Consider the following 16408-nt stretch of genomic DNA (forward strand, 5'->3'; position numbering starts at 1 on the left):
GACCAGCCTGACCAATATGGAGAAACCCCGTCTCTACTAAAAACAGAAAATTAGCCGGGCATGGTGGTGCATGCCTGTAATCCCAGCTACTTGGGAGGCTGGGGCAGGAGAATCACCTGAACCCAGAGGGCGGAGGTTGGAGTCATCTGAGATCGCACCATTGCACTCCAGCCTGGGCAACAAGAGCGAAACTCCGTCTCCAAAAAAAAAAAGAAAAATTTTGGAAGGTGTCTTGGTTGCAAAGTTGATTCTCAGTTTCTCAGTGCTTCCGTGGTCTATTTCTCAGGTGGTCGTAGCCAACTTGGGTTTTAGTTCTGGCTTTGCTCGCCATTTGTTTGGTGACTTCAGACAAACCAGCTAATGTTTCTAGGCCTTATACAGTCATTAGAAAAGAAAAGAAAAAAGAGAAATAATATTGTCATGTGCCAACAATGAGGATACCATGGGTAATGAGATCAATGTGTTCTCTTCCCTTATGGAGTTGATAAACTAGTTTCAGGTTCTTTGCTTTTAAAGATTGAACTAAATGGTCTCCAGATTCTTTGACCTTTTATTGGGATAGCAGTAAAGGTAGACGATGGACCAGAGAGATAACTCCCCTCTGGAGTCTTTCACCTTTCATGATTTAAGGGAATATATCTATGAATTTCTTGGGGAGGCTATTCTCTGAATTTGGTGTGGAAAACAAATTAAAGCAAACTCTTGGGTTATATTTTTTCTTATCTCTTCGTCCCACTCTTGGAATGGGCAATAAGCAAAGTAAAAATGTTTCAAAATATTTTAATTCCTTTACAAAAACCTGTATCACAACTTAAAAACAAATTTATTTGTAGGTTGGGCGTGGTGGCTCATGCTTGTAATCCCAGCACTTTGGGAGGCCAAGGCGGTCAGATCACTTGAGGCCAGGAGTTCGAGACCAGCCTAGCCAACATGGTGAAACCCCGTCTATACTAAAAAAATAGAAAAATTAGCTGGGTGTGGTGGTGCATACCTGTAATCCCAGCTACTTAAGCGACTGAGGCAGGAGAATTGTTTGAACTTGGTGGGTGGAGGTTGCAGTGAGCTGAGATTGCACCACTGCACTTCAGCCTGGGCGACAGAGCAAGACTCTGTCTCAAAAACAAACAAACAAACAAAGAAACAGCTCTATTTGTGTGTCTGTGTCAGGCAGTAAAGCCATCTCCAAATATATCAGTCAGGAAATTGGCCCAATGCATGATTAATATTAATGTCTTAGGAATATAGATTTAAAAATTGTGAGTGCCTAACTGTGGTGCTCAATGCTAACAGAAAGCCATGTACTGCCTTCCGGGTGAAAACATGCTCCATTGTTCCATTCAAAAGAGGATGAAAATAATATTGAAATGTTAACTTTTGAACTCTCAGTATAATTATCCCCTGAAGAGGTCCTACATCTTCTGCCAAGAGAAAACCTTTGCTGGAGATCTGTTCATTTAGTTAATTAATATATTTTGCTTTCAGGAAGAAAAATTATCCGTATATTCTTGTTCTAAGCAAATGATTTTTTTTCCCCCAGGAAACAAGATTTTGGTGAAGCAGTCGCCCATGCTTGTAGCGTACGACAATGCGGTCAACCTTAGCTGCAAGTATTCCTACAATCTCTTCTCAAGGGAGTTCCGGGCATCCCTTCATAAAGGACTGGATAGTGCTGTGGAAGTCTGTGTTGTGTATGGGAATTACTCCCAGCAGCTGCAGGTTTACTCAAAAACGGGGTTCAACTGTGATGGGAAATTGGGCAATGAATCAGTGACATTCTACCTCCAGAATTTGTATGTTAACCAAACAGATATTTACTTCTGCAAAATTGAAGTCATGTATCCTCCTCCTTACCTAGACAATGAGAAGAGCAATGGAACCATTATCCATGTGAAAGGTAACATACAACTTTACCAGTGTACCACCCTAAAGTAATGGTTTTCAAATGCAGTCCTGAAAACTGGGTCGTGGTCGGTGGTGGGGTGGAACAAGGCCTAAGTGATTTGATACTAACAAAGACAAATAATGTTTTCAGAAAATTTTTTCCCTTTACTGTAGAGGAGATTCAAGGTTATATTTTGAATATCTTTATTTTCCTTTGCTGACATTGAGCGGGAGAGTAAGTGATGAAGTTACCTCATGTGGGAACAGATCATTTTTCTCCATTCGAGTGGATCATGGCAGAAAAGAGGTTACCATTAAAATGTAAGCCCAGGTGCCCTCAAGTAACAGCTGAGTGTAATGGGTTAAGACTCAGGAAGACCCAGTTCTATTTCTAATTAATTCTTTTTTTGTGCTCCATAATCTTCCTCTGTAAAAGTACCTTTCCATTTTCTTTTTCCTTCCTTCCTTCCTTCCTTCCTGCTTTCTTTTCCTTTCCTTTCCTTTCTTTTCTTTTTCTTTTTTTCTTTTTTTTGAGACGGACTCTCGCTCTGTCGCCCAGGCTGGAGTGCAGTGGCGGGATCTCAGTTCACTGCAAGCTCCGCCTCCCAGGTTCACGTCATTCTCCTGCCTCAGCCTCCCGAGTAGCTGGGACTACAGGTGCCCGCCACCATGCCTGGCTAATTTTTTGTATATTTATTTATTTATTTTAATTAATTAATTTTTTTTTTTTTGAGAGGGAGTCTTGCTCTGTCGCCCAGGCTGGAATGCGGTGGCGCGATCTCTGCTCACTGCAAGCTCCGCCTCACAGGTTCACACCATTCTCCTGCCTCAGCCTCCTGAGTAGCTGGGACTACAGGTGCCCGCCACCATGCCTGGCTAATTTTTTGTATTTTTAGTAGAGACGGGGTTTCACCTTGTTAGCCAGGATGGTCTCGATTTCCTAACCTCGTGACCCGCCCGTCTTGGCCTCCCAAAGTGCTGGGATTACAGGCGTGAGCCACCGCGCCCAGCCATTTTTTGTACTTTATTTAATAGAGACGGGGTTTCACCGTGTTAGCAAGGATGGTCTCAATCTCCTGACCTCGTGATCTGCCCACCTGGGCCTCCCAAACTGCTGCGATTACAGGCGTAAGCCACCGCGCCCAGCCCATACCTTTCCATTTTCTAAAATATACAAAGAATGCTGGACTAGAAATCGGGGGACATAAAATTTGCTGTTAATCAACTCTGCGATCTTGGATAAGTCACCTAACTTTTTCATAGTCAAAAACTCAGTACAACTATTAAGCAGTATTTGTGAATTAGTGAAAATAAGTCTACTGAGCTTTTGTTGACGTTATGTTCTGCCTAAATGTTAGGGAGAAAAATCATGATTCCCCAACTCAGAAGAATACAGTATTGGTAGCAACAAGTAAAATTTGATTTTTTGGTATACTTTGTGGATATATCATAGCTTTTCCTTTTTGTGGAATGATAATAAGAAACATATATGTTCAGTTTTGTACTGAATCCTAGCATAATGCCAATAAATGGTTTTTCTTCTATGCTAGAACAGAGCCATGCTGAAGAAAAATAGGATACTAAATAAGGAAAGAACTGTTAATGTGGCAGATAAGCTTTTGTGTTCTGGCAAAATAGAGACAATTAATATGTGAATATTTTGTTTGCTGAGTCCCATTTAGATTTCTAATATCTATAATATCCAAACAGAATATTTTAATTATATCAAGTCAAAGGTTAAAAAATTATGCTATTTTGCTTGTAGCTAAGAGTGAAATATTTTTTCCTATATCAATGATATGCTACTTTAGGATAGTATTTTATATATATGTATACACACATATACACATATCATTATGTTAGAACTGAGAAGGACACCAGTGATCCTGTACTTAGTAATTTTCAATCCTATCTGTATATTATAAATCTGAGTAGGTTTTAAAAGAAATACCAATGCCTAGTTCCAGCCCTGAGATTCTGATGTAATTGATATGGGTTGAGGAAGGGGTGCTGGACATCATTATATTTTCAAACTTCCTCAGATAATTTAATGTGCAGCTAGGATTGAAAATCAATGGACTAGAGGATTTTTGGTATGCTTTCTGGTTCTAATTTTCTCTAATTTTGAATAGAATTCTATAGGTTCCTTCTCATCCCCTTTGGATTCCTAAAGATATAAAGTGATTTGTTTGTCATTGTAGAATCTATTAGACAGGGTTGGAGCTAGAGATTTATCCTCTGATTAGCAGTCCAGTTTTCTGACTGCCATATTAGGCTGATGATTTTCTTAAGGCTTGAAAACATGTATATTATTTAACTTATTCCAAGGATGCAGTTTAGGGTCTAGATGAACTATCTTCTGATGGGAGAAAGGGGTAAAGTTAGGTTAAGGCCATTGGAAGTCACCATTTTGAATCACACAGTAGAATCCACAAAGTCAAGTGAATACAAGTCTACCAGTGTACCATCCTAATGTAATGGCTTTCAACTGTGGTCATGAAAACTGACCAGATCATGGGCAGTGGTGGGGTTGGGTAAGTCTCAAAGAGGAAATCTATTCACTCTAAGCTGGTGATATGTTTAATATTTTTATTTCTTTCACATTTTTCTCTGATGTTCACAAGGAAGGAAATGCACTCAATTGCTATTCCTGTATCATTTAATCCACTCTATTTTGTTTTTCAGGGAAACACCTTTGTCCAAGTCCCCTATTTCCTGGACCTTCTAAGCCCTTTTGGGTGCTGGTGGTGGTTGGTGGAGTCCTGGCTTGCTATAGCTTGCTAGTAACAGTGGCCTTTATTATTTTCTGGGTAAGAGAAGCAGCACTGCTTTTATGTAACTTTTCTACTGCACATGCAATCTGAACACATTCAAGAATTTTGCCTATGTGGTTTATTTTCTGTTTAATATAGGATGATGATTTTCTTTTCCCCATGCTTGAGTAGGTTCTCTTTTAGCTTGTTCAACTCTATCTGATATAAAAATCTGATATGAGTTAGATTTCCCAGAAGGCATTGAGTAGGTGGTGAGGCAAAATAAGAAGCTAAATGGGCAAATTAGGGTGGAGGGATTAGGAGCAGTTGCCTTTCTTCTCCCCATTTTGCAATATAATTATGACACATAAAACAGTTTTAATGCATATATATGTGTAAACACCTAGGCAACTTGGGAAGCTAGGCAACTGAAGCCAATGGACAATGTTGGCTTGATCAAAAATCATGAGAAACTTGGCTACTGAAATTGTGTATTCAAACCTAGCAAAGAAACTAGATCTGTTTATCTGAGTCATATTTTTTTTTCTCCTCTGAAGCAGTTGAAGTATGTGAGGCCAAGTATGGTGCTGTCATTATGAAACTATAATGGGAATTAGAATTTTCTGAGCTCTCACCACTGAATTGAAGTACTAACTTTTGCAAATGTTTACGTAATAAATGTGGTGTATTTTTCTTTACCTTCCTCAACATTGAATTTTTGGCCTGGGTTTGAACACATTTTGATGAGCGCACCTACAGTTAAGAATGTACCCCTGAGTGACCCTTGTTCTTACTCAGAAACTTCTTAGGTACATAGTATGGTACAGAATGTATTGACTCCGTGTTGTCTTTGACTTTTTTTCTAGAAGTTACATGCATGGATGAGTCATTTCTTCAATGAGAAATGTATTCTCAAGGATAAAAGACTATTTCTCTTGATAGTCTCCAAAAGACTGTTTCTCTTGATATTCTCCATTTGATATTAAGTACATTAGGTGCTTAATGAATGCTTATTGGATTGATGAATTGATAGTCTCCAGAGAGGTCAAATTAAGGATTTAAATGAGTCTGTCTGAAGTATGATACTCATCTTTAAGGCATAATCCATATATGTACCTAATTCATTGATGGGTCATTGATTTCTGAAAGCCATATCATGTGAAGTCATTCTGTTTACTATCAGCTTGGTGACTGCGGGTACAGACCTGGATCCACAGTCATGCCTTCCTATTATCTGGTCTTAGATTCTTTTAGACTCTTCTTGGCCTATTGCCAAAGCTTACCTTTCAATTGTTCCCCACATGCTCCTTTCAGTTCAGAAGACCCTAGGGCTCAGATGGACATTTGTCAGGCTGCCTGTTGCTTACTCTGTACTTGCCGCAGGGTAGGAAAAAAAGTGGTTGCTTGTTCCTGGAAATTCTTTATACTAGGTATCATCTTAAGAATTTGCCTGGCTTGCCTTCTGCAAGTTGCCCAACCCTGAAGGTGGGGCTTTGGTATTGTAAAATATTGCCTGAATTCTGCCTCTGATGTTAGTTGACTACTTTCATCTTTCCAGATCTTGGTATCTTCATCCAACTTACCTTCTAGCTTTGATCCTCTGTGGTGTTTGCTGATAATTTTAGAGTTTTTAGAATTCTTAGTTCTTGTTTCTTCTTAATCTCTGGCCATTGGCTTTTATGCCCACCATATGGCTTTTCAATCCTCTCATTGGGAATCTCAACTTTCTAACTTAAAGGCCAGGTGCAGTGGCCCTTTGGGTACCCCTCCAGGAAAGGCATTCCCCTGTGATATGCTGACCTAGGTCAAAGTAATTTACTAGCTCTGCAGAAAGTAGTTTTGGGAACTACTTTAACCTTCAATGGCCAGAGGACACTGCTCATTATTGAAAACTTATTATAAATATTCATTAGAATGTCAGTTATTGTAATGAGACATCAATTTGCTGAGTGACTTGAGTCACCCAAAGGGACAAAAGCAGCTTCTCACTTTCAATGAATTTAAACCGTTCACTTTCAACTCAGACACATCGTAGACACGCTGGGTTTTTCCTTGGCAGTACTACTAATTCCTAGTGAGATTCATCTTGCTTTGTTTTAAAAAATTTTATTTTTGTTTTACTTTGTCTTACAGACCCCCTGTGAATTGGGCAGTCCTGTCATTTGTGGCCTCTTGTAGTCAATTCGGTTACCCAATAAAAACTACCACTTATCTGCATCTCAAACCTGGGTCTTTGTACTCTCTTACCAAAAGAGTATAAATACAAGTTTGTCTATATTTCGTAGAATAACATGGTATTTTTACTCTGGGCTCATCTTTTCCTGCTGTTGCTGTTTAAGCAACAAGTACCTTGCTGAGTTGGGCATCTAGGCCATTATGGATCCCTGGAGCTTAGCTATTTCCTGGGTAATTTTCTGAGATCCTATTTTTGGCTGGTCTGCAGTGTGCCTTGATGTAAGTTGCTGTTTTCCGGAACTTCCTGAGGGCCTATGATATGCTACTGTAGGCAGTTCTGGGTTGAGTGGGTTTCTAGGCTGAGCGGGTTTCTGGGAGCAGCTGCAGATTCTATCTCAGTTCTTGACCTGATGTTGACATTTGAGTAAATAAAGAGCTCCCTTTGGTCAAGCTGTCACAGGCCAGCACCTGTCACTGTCTTTCAATTCTCCATTCATGCAGCTGTACTGGTAAAGCTGCCCGTTTTCCTAAAGAAATCTTTTTAAAAAACATTATGTTCCCCACTGCAGATCACAATGTGAGGAATGTAGATAGTGTGTGTACAGGTAGTGTCTGCTTTTTATAATAATCCAGTAGATTCTTGAAGACCACGTACTTAAGTAGATTACCTTGCATATGCCCTGTGTATTGTTGCTGTTCCCAGGAAACAAGTGGGTAAGGCTGGCATGGGGAGAAGGGCAAAGGAGGAATGGTCCAGAAATCACATATCATTAGCTGACATTCACTGTTGAAGGGGTGGAGATGACACAGACACATAGGGTAGGTACTTCCTGCATACATATGCACACATACTCAATGCACATGGGTGCTGTAGGTTCTGCGTGGTGTTTGTTCCCAGCCATGCATCTGTCATTTTCATCCCACTGCTGTGTTTAGAGTTAGGGTGATAATAAGTAAGTCTGCCATCTGACAATCGCTTGAGGATAAGCATGGGAGCTGACTGCAACAGACCTTTGATTATTTTATGTGCAATGCAAAGAACCTGAGAAGCAAGACACCTTTATTGCTGTGGCCTCTCTACCAGCTATAATTTGGTTTGGGTGTCCGGAGGCAGAGGCTGACACTTGGAGGTTTGGCAAAGGGAGTCCTCAGGGTTGGAGTAAGTACTAAAAATGCTTCCCAGTTTATCGGCTGTTTTCTACACTCATCTGGGGACAGACATTTTTCCTTGGTCTCACCCCTGCCCTGCTGTGATCCTGTGCTCAAGACAGCTCTAGTCTTTCATTTACAGAAAGGATGTAGAATCAAAACAATTCTTCGTTGCATTGTAGGATGTTTAGCAGCATCTCTGACCTCTACCCAGTAGATGCCAGTAGCATCCCTCCCCGTTGTGATGATCCAAAATGTTTTTAGACTTCACTAAATGTCTCCTGGGACAGAGATTAAGGGAGCTTGAGGTATCAAGGATGAGGTTAGGAGGTCTGCCTTGGGCAACTGTATATATGGTAGTGTCATTCACTCAGATGAGAAACACTGGTTAAAAAAACAGCATTTGGGGGAAATGTTGAGTTTTATTTTAGACATGTTGAGTTTAGAGTGGCTTTGAGGTTTAGTCCAGAGATATAAATTTGGGTGAGTAGGTGGTAATTGAAGCTGTGAATGTGGATAAGATTGCCTAGGGAAAGAGGATAGAGAAGAAGGCCTAGGACCAAGCAGTGAGAAATTCTAACGGCTGGTTAGAGAAGGATGAGCTTGCAAAGGAGGCAGGGAAGGAGTGACAAGACAGGTAGGATGAAAACTGGGATGTCATAGATGGCAAACAGAAATAGTATCACAAAAAGAAGAGAGTTATCAATAGTATAGAATACTGCTGAGAGTTGAAGAAGATGAGGACTTAAAACATGTTAGCTGTGTTTAGTAACATGGAGGTCAGTATTTTTCAAACCTTTCTTTAGCACTTACTCATGCCCCTTTGACAAGGAAGGTGTGAAGTGCTCAGGCAGGAGTGTATGGAAACAAAACCAGGGCTGAAATCATTCACTTATTTATTCATTCAGGTATCATGTCATTCATGTACAGCATTATCTACTTAGGTATTGGCCTGTGTGCCAGGAACTAGGCACTTTTTTTATAATAGAGAATTCTGAATCCAGAAATCTGGTGGCTTTCTGTTTTTAGATGTTTTCTGGGTCATTTGTAAGAAATGTAAAATTTTACTATCACATTGATCCAGAAATGATGTTCCTAACCCTTAGTCAAAAGTTTTGCTAAGATTCATGGTGGGTGAAACTATTGCCCTTACTTCCCTCACTTCTGGTGGAAATTCATCCTGATGGAGCCGAGCCTATGAAAGAGAGATGAGTGTAGAAATACATACCCATAAAGACCTAGGAATGTACTAGTTGTCTAGAACTGTAAATTGCCATTAGTTTGGACTCCATCTTTACAAATTTGTGATTATTACAGACTCTGGAGGAGCTGAAAGTCCTCTTTGGTTAATTATGGAAAAACAGCTTGTTAAGCAAATGCTAATGTAAGAAGATCACAATGTGGGTAGGCTTAACCTAGTCAAAGGAGGAAGGGCCTTCAAGTGTATTTACATATCAACAGTGGATATGTTAATTAGTGTGCATTTTTAATTCAGGTCAAATGACAGCATTGAGAGTAACAGGGATGCATTTCTCTAAAATACTTTCTTTGAGATTTTTCAAGTTCAATGTGAAGAGTCAGTAGTTGGGTGTGATTAGTCATTACCCAAGTCCAAGGTGCTCAAAAAAGGTTAGTGTTTTAGCGTCTCTGTCATTTGACAGTTAATATTATGAATAGTTGTGTCCACAGTCTTAGAACTCCTTCCATGACATTGTCCCTCCATACTGACACTTCTCTTTTCTGCAGGTGAGGAGTAAGAGAAGCAGGCTCCTGCACAGTGACTACATGAACATGACTCCCCGCCACCCCGGGCCCACCCGCAAGCATTACCAGCCCTATGCCCCACCACGCGACTTCGCAGCCTATCGCTCCTGACACGGACGCCTATCCAGAAGCCAGCCGGCTGGCAGCCCCCATCTGCTCAATATCACTGCTCTGGATAGGAAATGACCGCCTCATCTCCAGCCGGCCACCTCAGGCCCCTGTTGGGCCACCAATGCCAATTTTTCTCGAGTGACTAGACCAAATATCAAGATCATTTTGAGACTCTGAAATGAAGTAAAAGATATTTCCTGTGACAGGCCAAGTCTTACAGTGCCATGGCCCACATTCCAACTTACCATGTACTTATTGACTTGACTGAGAAGTTAGGGTAGAAAACAAAAAGGGAGTGGATTCTGGGAGCCTCTTTCCTTTCTCACTCACCTGCACATCTCAGTTAAGCAAAGTGTGGTATCCACAGACATTTTAGTTGCAGAAGAAAGGCTAGGAAATCATTCCTTTTGGTTAAATGTGTGTTTAATCTTTGGTTAGTGGGTTAAACGGGGTAAGTTAGAGTAGGGGGAGGGATAGGAAGACATATTTAAAAACCATTAAAACACTGTCTCCCACTCATGAAATGAGCCACTTAGTTCCTATTTAATGCTGTTTTCCTTTTAGTTTAGAAATATGTAGACATTGTCTTTTATGAATTCTGATCATATTTAGTCATTTTGACCAAATGAGGGATTCCCTCAAAGCAATATCAGGTAAACCAAGTTGCTTTCCTCACTCCCTGTCATGAGACTTCAGTGTTAATGTTCACAATATACTTTCGAAAGAATAAAATAGTTCTCCTACACAAAGAAAGAATATGTCAGGAAATAAGGTCACTTTATATCAAAATTATTTGAGTACTATGGGACCTGGTGCAGTGGCTCATGCTTGTAATCCCAGCACTTTGGGAGGCCGAGGTGGGCAGATCACTTGAGATCAGGACCAGCCTGGTCAAGATGGTGAAACTCCATCTGTACTAAAAATACAAAATTTAGCTGGGCCTGGTGGCAGGCACCTGTAATCCCAGCTGCCGAGGAGGCCGAGGCGTGAGGATCGCTTGAACCTGGCAGGCGGAGGTTGCAGTGAGCCGAGATCATGCCACAGCTCTCCAGCCTGGGCGACAGAGTGAGACTCCGTCTCAAACAACAACAACAACAACAAAACCACAAAATTATTTGAGTACTGTGAAGGATTATTTGTCTAACAGTTCATTCCAATCAGACCAGGTAGGAGGAGCTTTCCTGCTTCATATGTTTCAGGGTTGCACAGTTGGTCTCTTTATTGTCGGTGGGGAGATCCAAAGTGGGTTGTGGAAAGAGCGTCCATAGGAGAAGTGAGAATACTGTGAAAAAGGGATGTTAGCATTCATTAGAGTATAAGTCCCAAGAAGGTTCTTTGGAAGGAAGACGAATAGAATGGAATGATGAAATTCTTGCCATGTGCTGAGGAGATAGCCAGCATTAGGTGACAATCTTCCAGAAGGTGTCAGGCAGATGGTGCCCTGGTGAGAGCTCCTTTACAGGGACTTTATGTGGTTTAGGGCTCAGAGCTCCAAAACTCGGGGCTCAGCTGCTCCTGTACCTTGGAGGTCCATTCACATGGGAAAGTATTTTGGAATGTGTCTTTTGAAGACAGCATCAGAGTTCTTAAGGGACTGGGTAAGGCCTGACCCTGAAATGACCATGGATATTTTTCTACCTACAGTTTGAGTCAACTAGAATATGCCTGGGGACCTTGAAGAATGGCCCTTCAGTGGCCCTCACCATTTGTTCATGCTTCAGTTAATTCAGGTGTTGAAGGAGCTTAGGTTTTAGAGGCACATAGACTTGGTTCAAGTCTCGTTAGTAGTTGAATAGCCTCAGGCAAGTCACTGCCCACCTAAGATGATGGTTCTTCAACTATAAAATGGAGATAATGGTCACAAATGTCTCTTCCTATAGTATAATCTCCATGAGGGCATGGCCCAAGTCTGTCTTTGTCTCTGCCTATCCCTGACATTTAGTAGCATGCCTGACATACAATGTTAGCTATTGGTGTTATTGCCATATAGATAAATTATGTATAAAAATTAAACTGGGCAATAGCCTAAGAAGGGGGGAATATTGTAACACATTTAAACCCACTACGCAGGGATGAGGTGCTATAATATGAGGACCTTTTAACTTCCATCATTTTCCTGTTTCTTGAAATAGTTTATCTTGTAATGAAATATAGGGCACCTCCCACTTTTATGTATAGAAAGAGGTCTTTTAATTTTTTTTTTTAATGTGAGAAGGAAGGGAGGAGTAGGAATTTTGAGATTCCAGATAGAAAATACTGTACTTTGGTTGATTTTTAAATGGGCTTCCATTCCATGAATTTAGTCAGTCCCAAGAAGATCAAACTCAGCAGTACTTGGGTGCTGAAGAACTGTTGGATTTACCCTGGCACGTGTGCCACTTGCCAGCTTCTTGGGCACACAGAGTTCTTCAATCCAAGTTATCAGATTGTGTTTGAAAATGACAGAGCTGGAGAGTTTTTCGAAATGGCAGTGGCAAATAAATAAATACTTTTTTTTTTAAATGGAAAGACTTGATCTATGGTAATAAATGATTTTGTTTTCTGACTGGAAAAGTAGGCCTACTAAAGATGAATCACACTTGAGATGTTTCTTACTCACTCTGCACAGAAACAAAGAAGAAATGTTATATAGGGAAGTCCGTTTTCACTATTAGTATGAACCAAGAAATGGTTCAAAAACAGTGGTAGGAGCAATGCTTTCATAGTTTCAGATATGGTAGTTATGAAGAAAACAATGTCATTTGCTGCTATTATTGTAAGAGTCTTATAATTAATGGTACTCCTGTAATTTTTTATTGTGAGCTCACCTATTTGGGTTAAGCATGCCAGTTTAAAGAGACCAAGTGTACATTATTTTCTATATATTCAGTGATAAAATTACTAAACTACTATATGTCTGCTTTAAATTTGTACTTTAATATTGTCTTTTGGTATTAAGAAAGATATGCTTTCAGAATAGATATGCTTTGCTTTGGCAATGAATTTGGATAGAACTTGCTATTTAAAAGAGGTGTGGGGTAAATCCTTGTATAAATCTCCAGTTTAGCCTTTTTTGAAAAAGCTAGACTTTCAAATACTAATTTCACTTCAAGCAGGGTACATTTCTGATTTGTTTGCTTGACTTCAGTCACAATTTCTTATCAGACCAATGGCTGACCTCTTTGAGATGTCAGGCTAGGCTTACCTATGTGTTCTGTGTCATGTGAGTGCTCAGAAGTTTGAGAGAGATCCAACTTCAGCCTTGACCCCATCAGTCCCTCAGGTTAACTAACTAAGCCACCAGTTCTCATGGCTATTTTAATGAGGGTATTGATGGTTAAATGGATGTCTTATCCCTTATCCCAGCCATTTGCACTGCCAGATGGGAACTATACCAGACCTGGATACTGATCCCAAAGTGTTAAATTCAACTACATGCTGGAGATTAGAGATGGTGCCAATAATGGACCCAGAACCAGGATCTTGATTGCTATAGACTTATTAATAATCCAGGTCAAAGAGAGTGACATAGACTCTGTCAAGAGGTGGGGTGAGGGAGTCTGTGTTATCTGCAAGGCCATTTGAGGCTCAGAAAGTCTCTCTTTCCTATAGATATATGCATACTTTCTGACATATAGGAATGTGTCAGGAATACTCAACCATCACAGGCATGTTCCTACCTCAGGGCTTTTACATGTCCTGTTTACTCTGTCTAGAATGTCCTTCTGTAGATGACCTGGCTTGCCTCGTCACCCTTCAGGTCTTTGCTCAAGTGTCATCTTCTCCCCTAGTTAAACTCCCCCACACCCTGTCTGCTTTCCTTGCTTATTTTTCTCCGTAGCATTTTACCATCTCTTACAGTAGACATTTTTCTTATTTATTTGTGGTTTATAAGCTTCATGAGGCAAGTAACTTTGCTTTGTTTCTTGCTGTATCTCCAGTGCCCAGAGCAGTGCCTGGTATATAATAAATATTTATTGACGGAGTGAATGAGTTTTACATGGCCTTATGAATTAACGGTCAGTCTAAATGTTATAATCATACTTTGAGAGGGAGAAAGCCCGTTCTATTTTCTACTTTCCTGTTAAGAAGTTCAAAAATTCATTTTATTAAAAAAACAGGAGGTAAAATATATACACAGCCAAATCTAGTGAAAGAAAATCTGATGAATATAAGTTCATTTACGTTTTAGAAATTTTTGTGCAGTGAGGAAAACTAATACTGTTAGAAAAGTCATGCCAACTCAGCCACTGTCAGGAGTAAGTTGATTTTCCATTGAAGTCCCCAAATTCCCTCTTAATGGAGTATTGGCTATATCTTAAACATATCTTTAGTTTAAGACTTCTGAAAATGTTGTCTTTGTAGTTAAAATCCCATCCTACTACTGACCTGCTGCTCTTTTTTCTGGGGTGATTTTACCCCCAACAAATTCTATAAATGCCTTCTCCGGCTCTGATTCAAAAAGTGCTCACAAATGGAAATGCTGGGGACAGAAAATTTCAACTTCTTCACCTGTCATACTCATATCATAGCTGAACACTCTAATAGCACACACACACACACACCCCCCTATCATCTTGTGGGGAGGGGAAGAGAAAGGCATTTGAACAACAGACACAAGAGCTGGTCTAATAATTCATGTAGCACCTTCTGTTTCCTTCGTTGAAATTTTACTCTGAAGGTGACTCAGAGTCAATTAAATCGGTGTGCAATGAGTTCATCTCTAAACTGATTCTTTTCTTTGGTGAAATGAAGCTTATTAAACTTAATAAAGGTAATTAAACTTGAAAAAGATGAGCTTATATGTATGTCTCTTACTACTCCAAGAAAGACTGAACTCAGCTGGTTACTCATGGATAGTTCAATAAGACAAATCAAATCAATTGGAAAGGAACGAGATGGGTAAAAAAAAAAAAAAAGTCAGCCATTAAATGAATCTGCTCAATAAGCACTCCTTTACCGTGCTAATAAAAATAGTGTAACCCAGTTCTGTAAAAAGGTTCTAGTACCTTGAAACTCAAGTTCAAAACAAAATAAAATGCAAACTGCGCCTCACCTAACACCTCCCACAACATTCTAGCTACCCAACTGGGTGAATATTGTAATTGCCCACAACCCCGAATTCACTTTTTCCCTCCAGTATGATAAAACAGATTGATTCCTTTTTAAAGCAATACCCTTTCTTCTCTCCCATCTTGTCGGGATCAGAGATAATGGATAGGTGAGAAAAAATTAAAGAAGCTTCTGGATCCATTGTAATGGGGACCTAACCATCACACTGTGCAGCAGCAAATGGGATGGTCTGGAAAGCAGACCAGAACCTTGTCTGGTAACTTTGCTCCTAAGGTCAGTTTGTGTTTCCTAAACTGAGGCCTAACTCTTGACTTTTTGACAGCGGTGCTCATAAGAAAGTTTGGGGCTGGGCACGGTCACTCATGCCTGTAATGTCAGCACTTTGGGAGGCTAATGCAGGAGGATCACTTGAGTCTAGGAGTTCAAGACCAGCTTGAGCAACATAGGGAGACCCTGTCTCTATTAAAAAAAAATTAGCCAGACGTGATGGTGCAGGCCTGCAGTCCCAGCTACTTAGGAGGCTGAGGCTGCAGTGAACTGGGATCATACCCCTTCAAGAACACATGTGAATGGTGGGGTCTCTCAGCTTTCCCTGATTTGGCATCCCAGAAGAAATATGTGCTTTCTCCTTGAAGATTCACAGGATCCTAGCACTTAGAAACCCAGGCCACTGTCCAGAGCAGAAGGTCACACACTTTCTCAGAGTGACTTTTGTTCATTTCAGGGTGTTGACACTGGGCCCAACACTTGAAAATTGCTTGAGATGATAAATTGCTTGAGGTGATCAAAGAATATATCAGCTCTTCGAAGCTGACCTCATTCTTGGTGCAACTCTCAGAGCCAGAATGTGTGCTTCCTGAAGCTCATTTTCCTATCTGATTTGCCTGTTGAAACTCTGTGAAAGACTCTTGAATGCTAGGAATTTGAAGGAACAAAAAGTTGAAGAAAGGTGAATGGATTTCAGGGTGGGAGTGGACTGGATTTTACTCTCACTTCATCAGGCAGAGCTATCTCAATGATAGATTGAAACTCTCCTCTGGCTCCAAAGAACAAATCATGAGCTGGGTGGAAATGTCAGTTGAGAAGAAGAGCAGCAAACAGCTTTGTTTTCCTATAGTTGTGGTTTTACATGGTGATGATGACACACGAAGATAAAAATGTGCAGCATGAACTCCAGTTGTTATCTGAGTGAGCATCTCTGCCAACACTGAAGGATATGTGTGGGTGTCACCTGAAAACAAAGAGAAAGACAGAGAGAGAGAAAGAAGAAAAGGAGGCCCTGTTTCGGAAAGAAGAGCCAGTTAATCAAAGATCAACAGTAACAAGTGGTGCTGTTTATTTCATGAGCTTTGTATGTGATTTCCTTCCCCTTGCTAATCTCCACGTCTGAATTTATTCTCTGGACTAAATACACTTGCATCTGGTGACTGAGGAAGGGGTGGAAAAGGTGACCTTGAATGGGCATCGGGGTAGTTATCATAGTTATTTAGTCACTTCTTCAGTCTCTTGGGCACACACTTAGC

At 40.4% G+C, this 16408-nt stretch overlaps 1 protein-coding gene across 2 annotated transcripts in view; it reads left to right on the forward strand.

The window, feature by feature from the left end:
• CD28 (CD28 molecule) overlaps positions 1-13949 on the forward strand; it is a 32578-nt gene extending 18629 nt beyond the window's left edge. For both annotated transcript variants that reach the window (XM_024243488.3, XM_024243489.3), the window contains exons 2-4: positions 1538-1894; positions 4567-4691; positions 9705-13949. In XM_024243488.3, coding sequence (XP_024099256.1) covers positions 1538-1894; positions 4567-4691; positions 9705-9833 — 611 coding nt within the window. In that variant the 3' untranslated portion in view covers positions 9834-13949. The remainder of the gene's footprint in view (positions 1-1537; positions 1895-4566; positions 4692-9704) is intronic.
• Positions 13950-16408: the final 2459 nt, after the last annotated feature.

Source organism: Pongo abelii, chromosome 11 (genome assembly GCF_028885655.2).
Source record: "Pongo abelii isolate AG06213 chromosome 11, NHGRI_mPonAbe1-v2.0_pri, whole genome shotgun sequence".
Lineage (NCBI taxonomy): Eukaryota > Metazoa > Chordata > Mammalia > Primates > Hominidae > Pongo > Pongo abelii.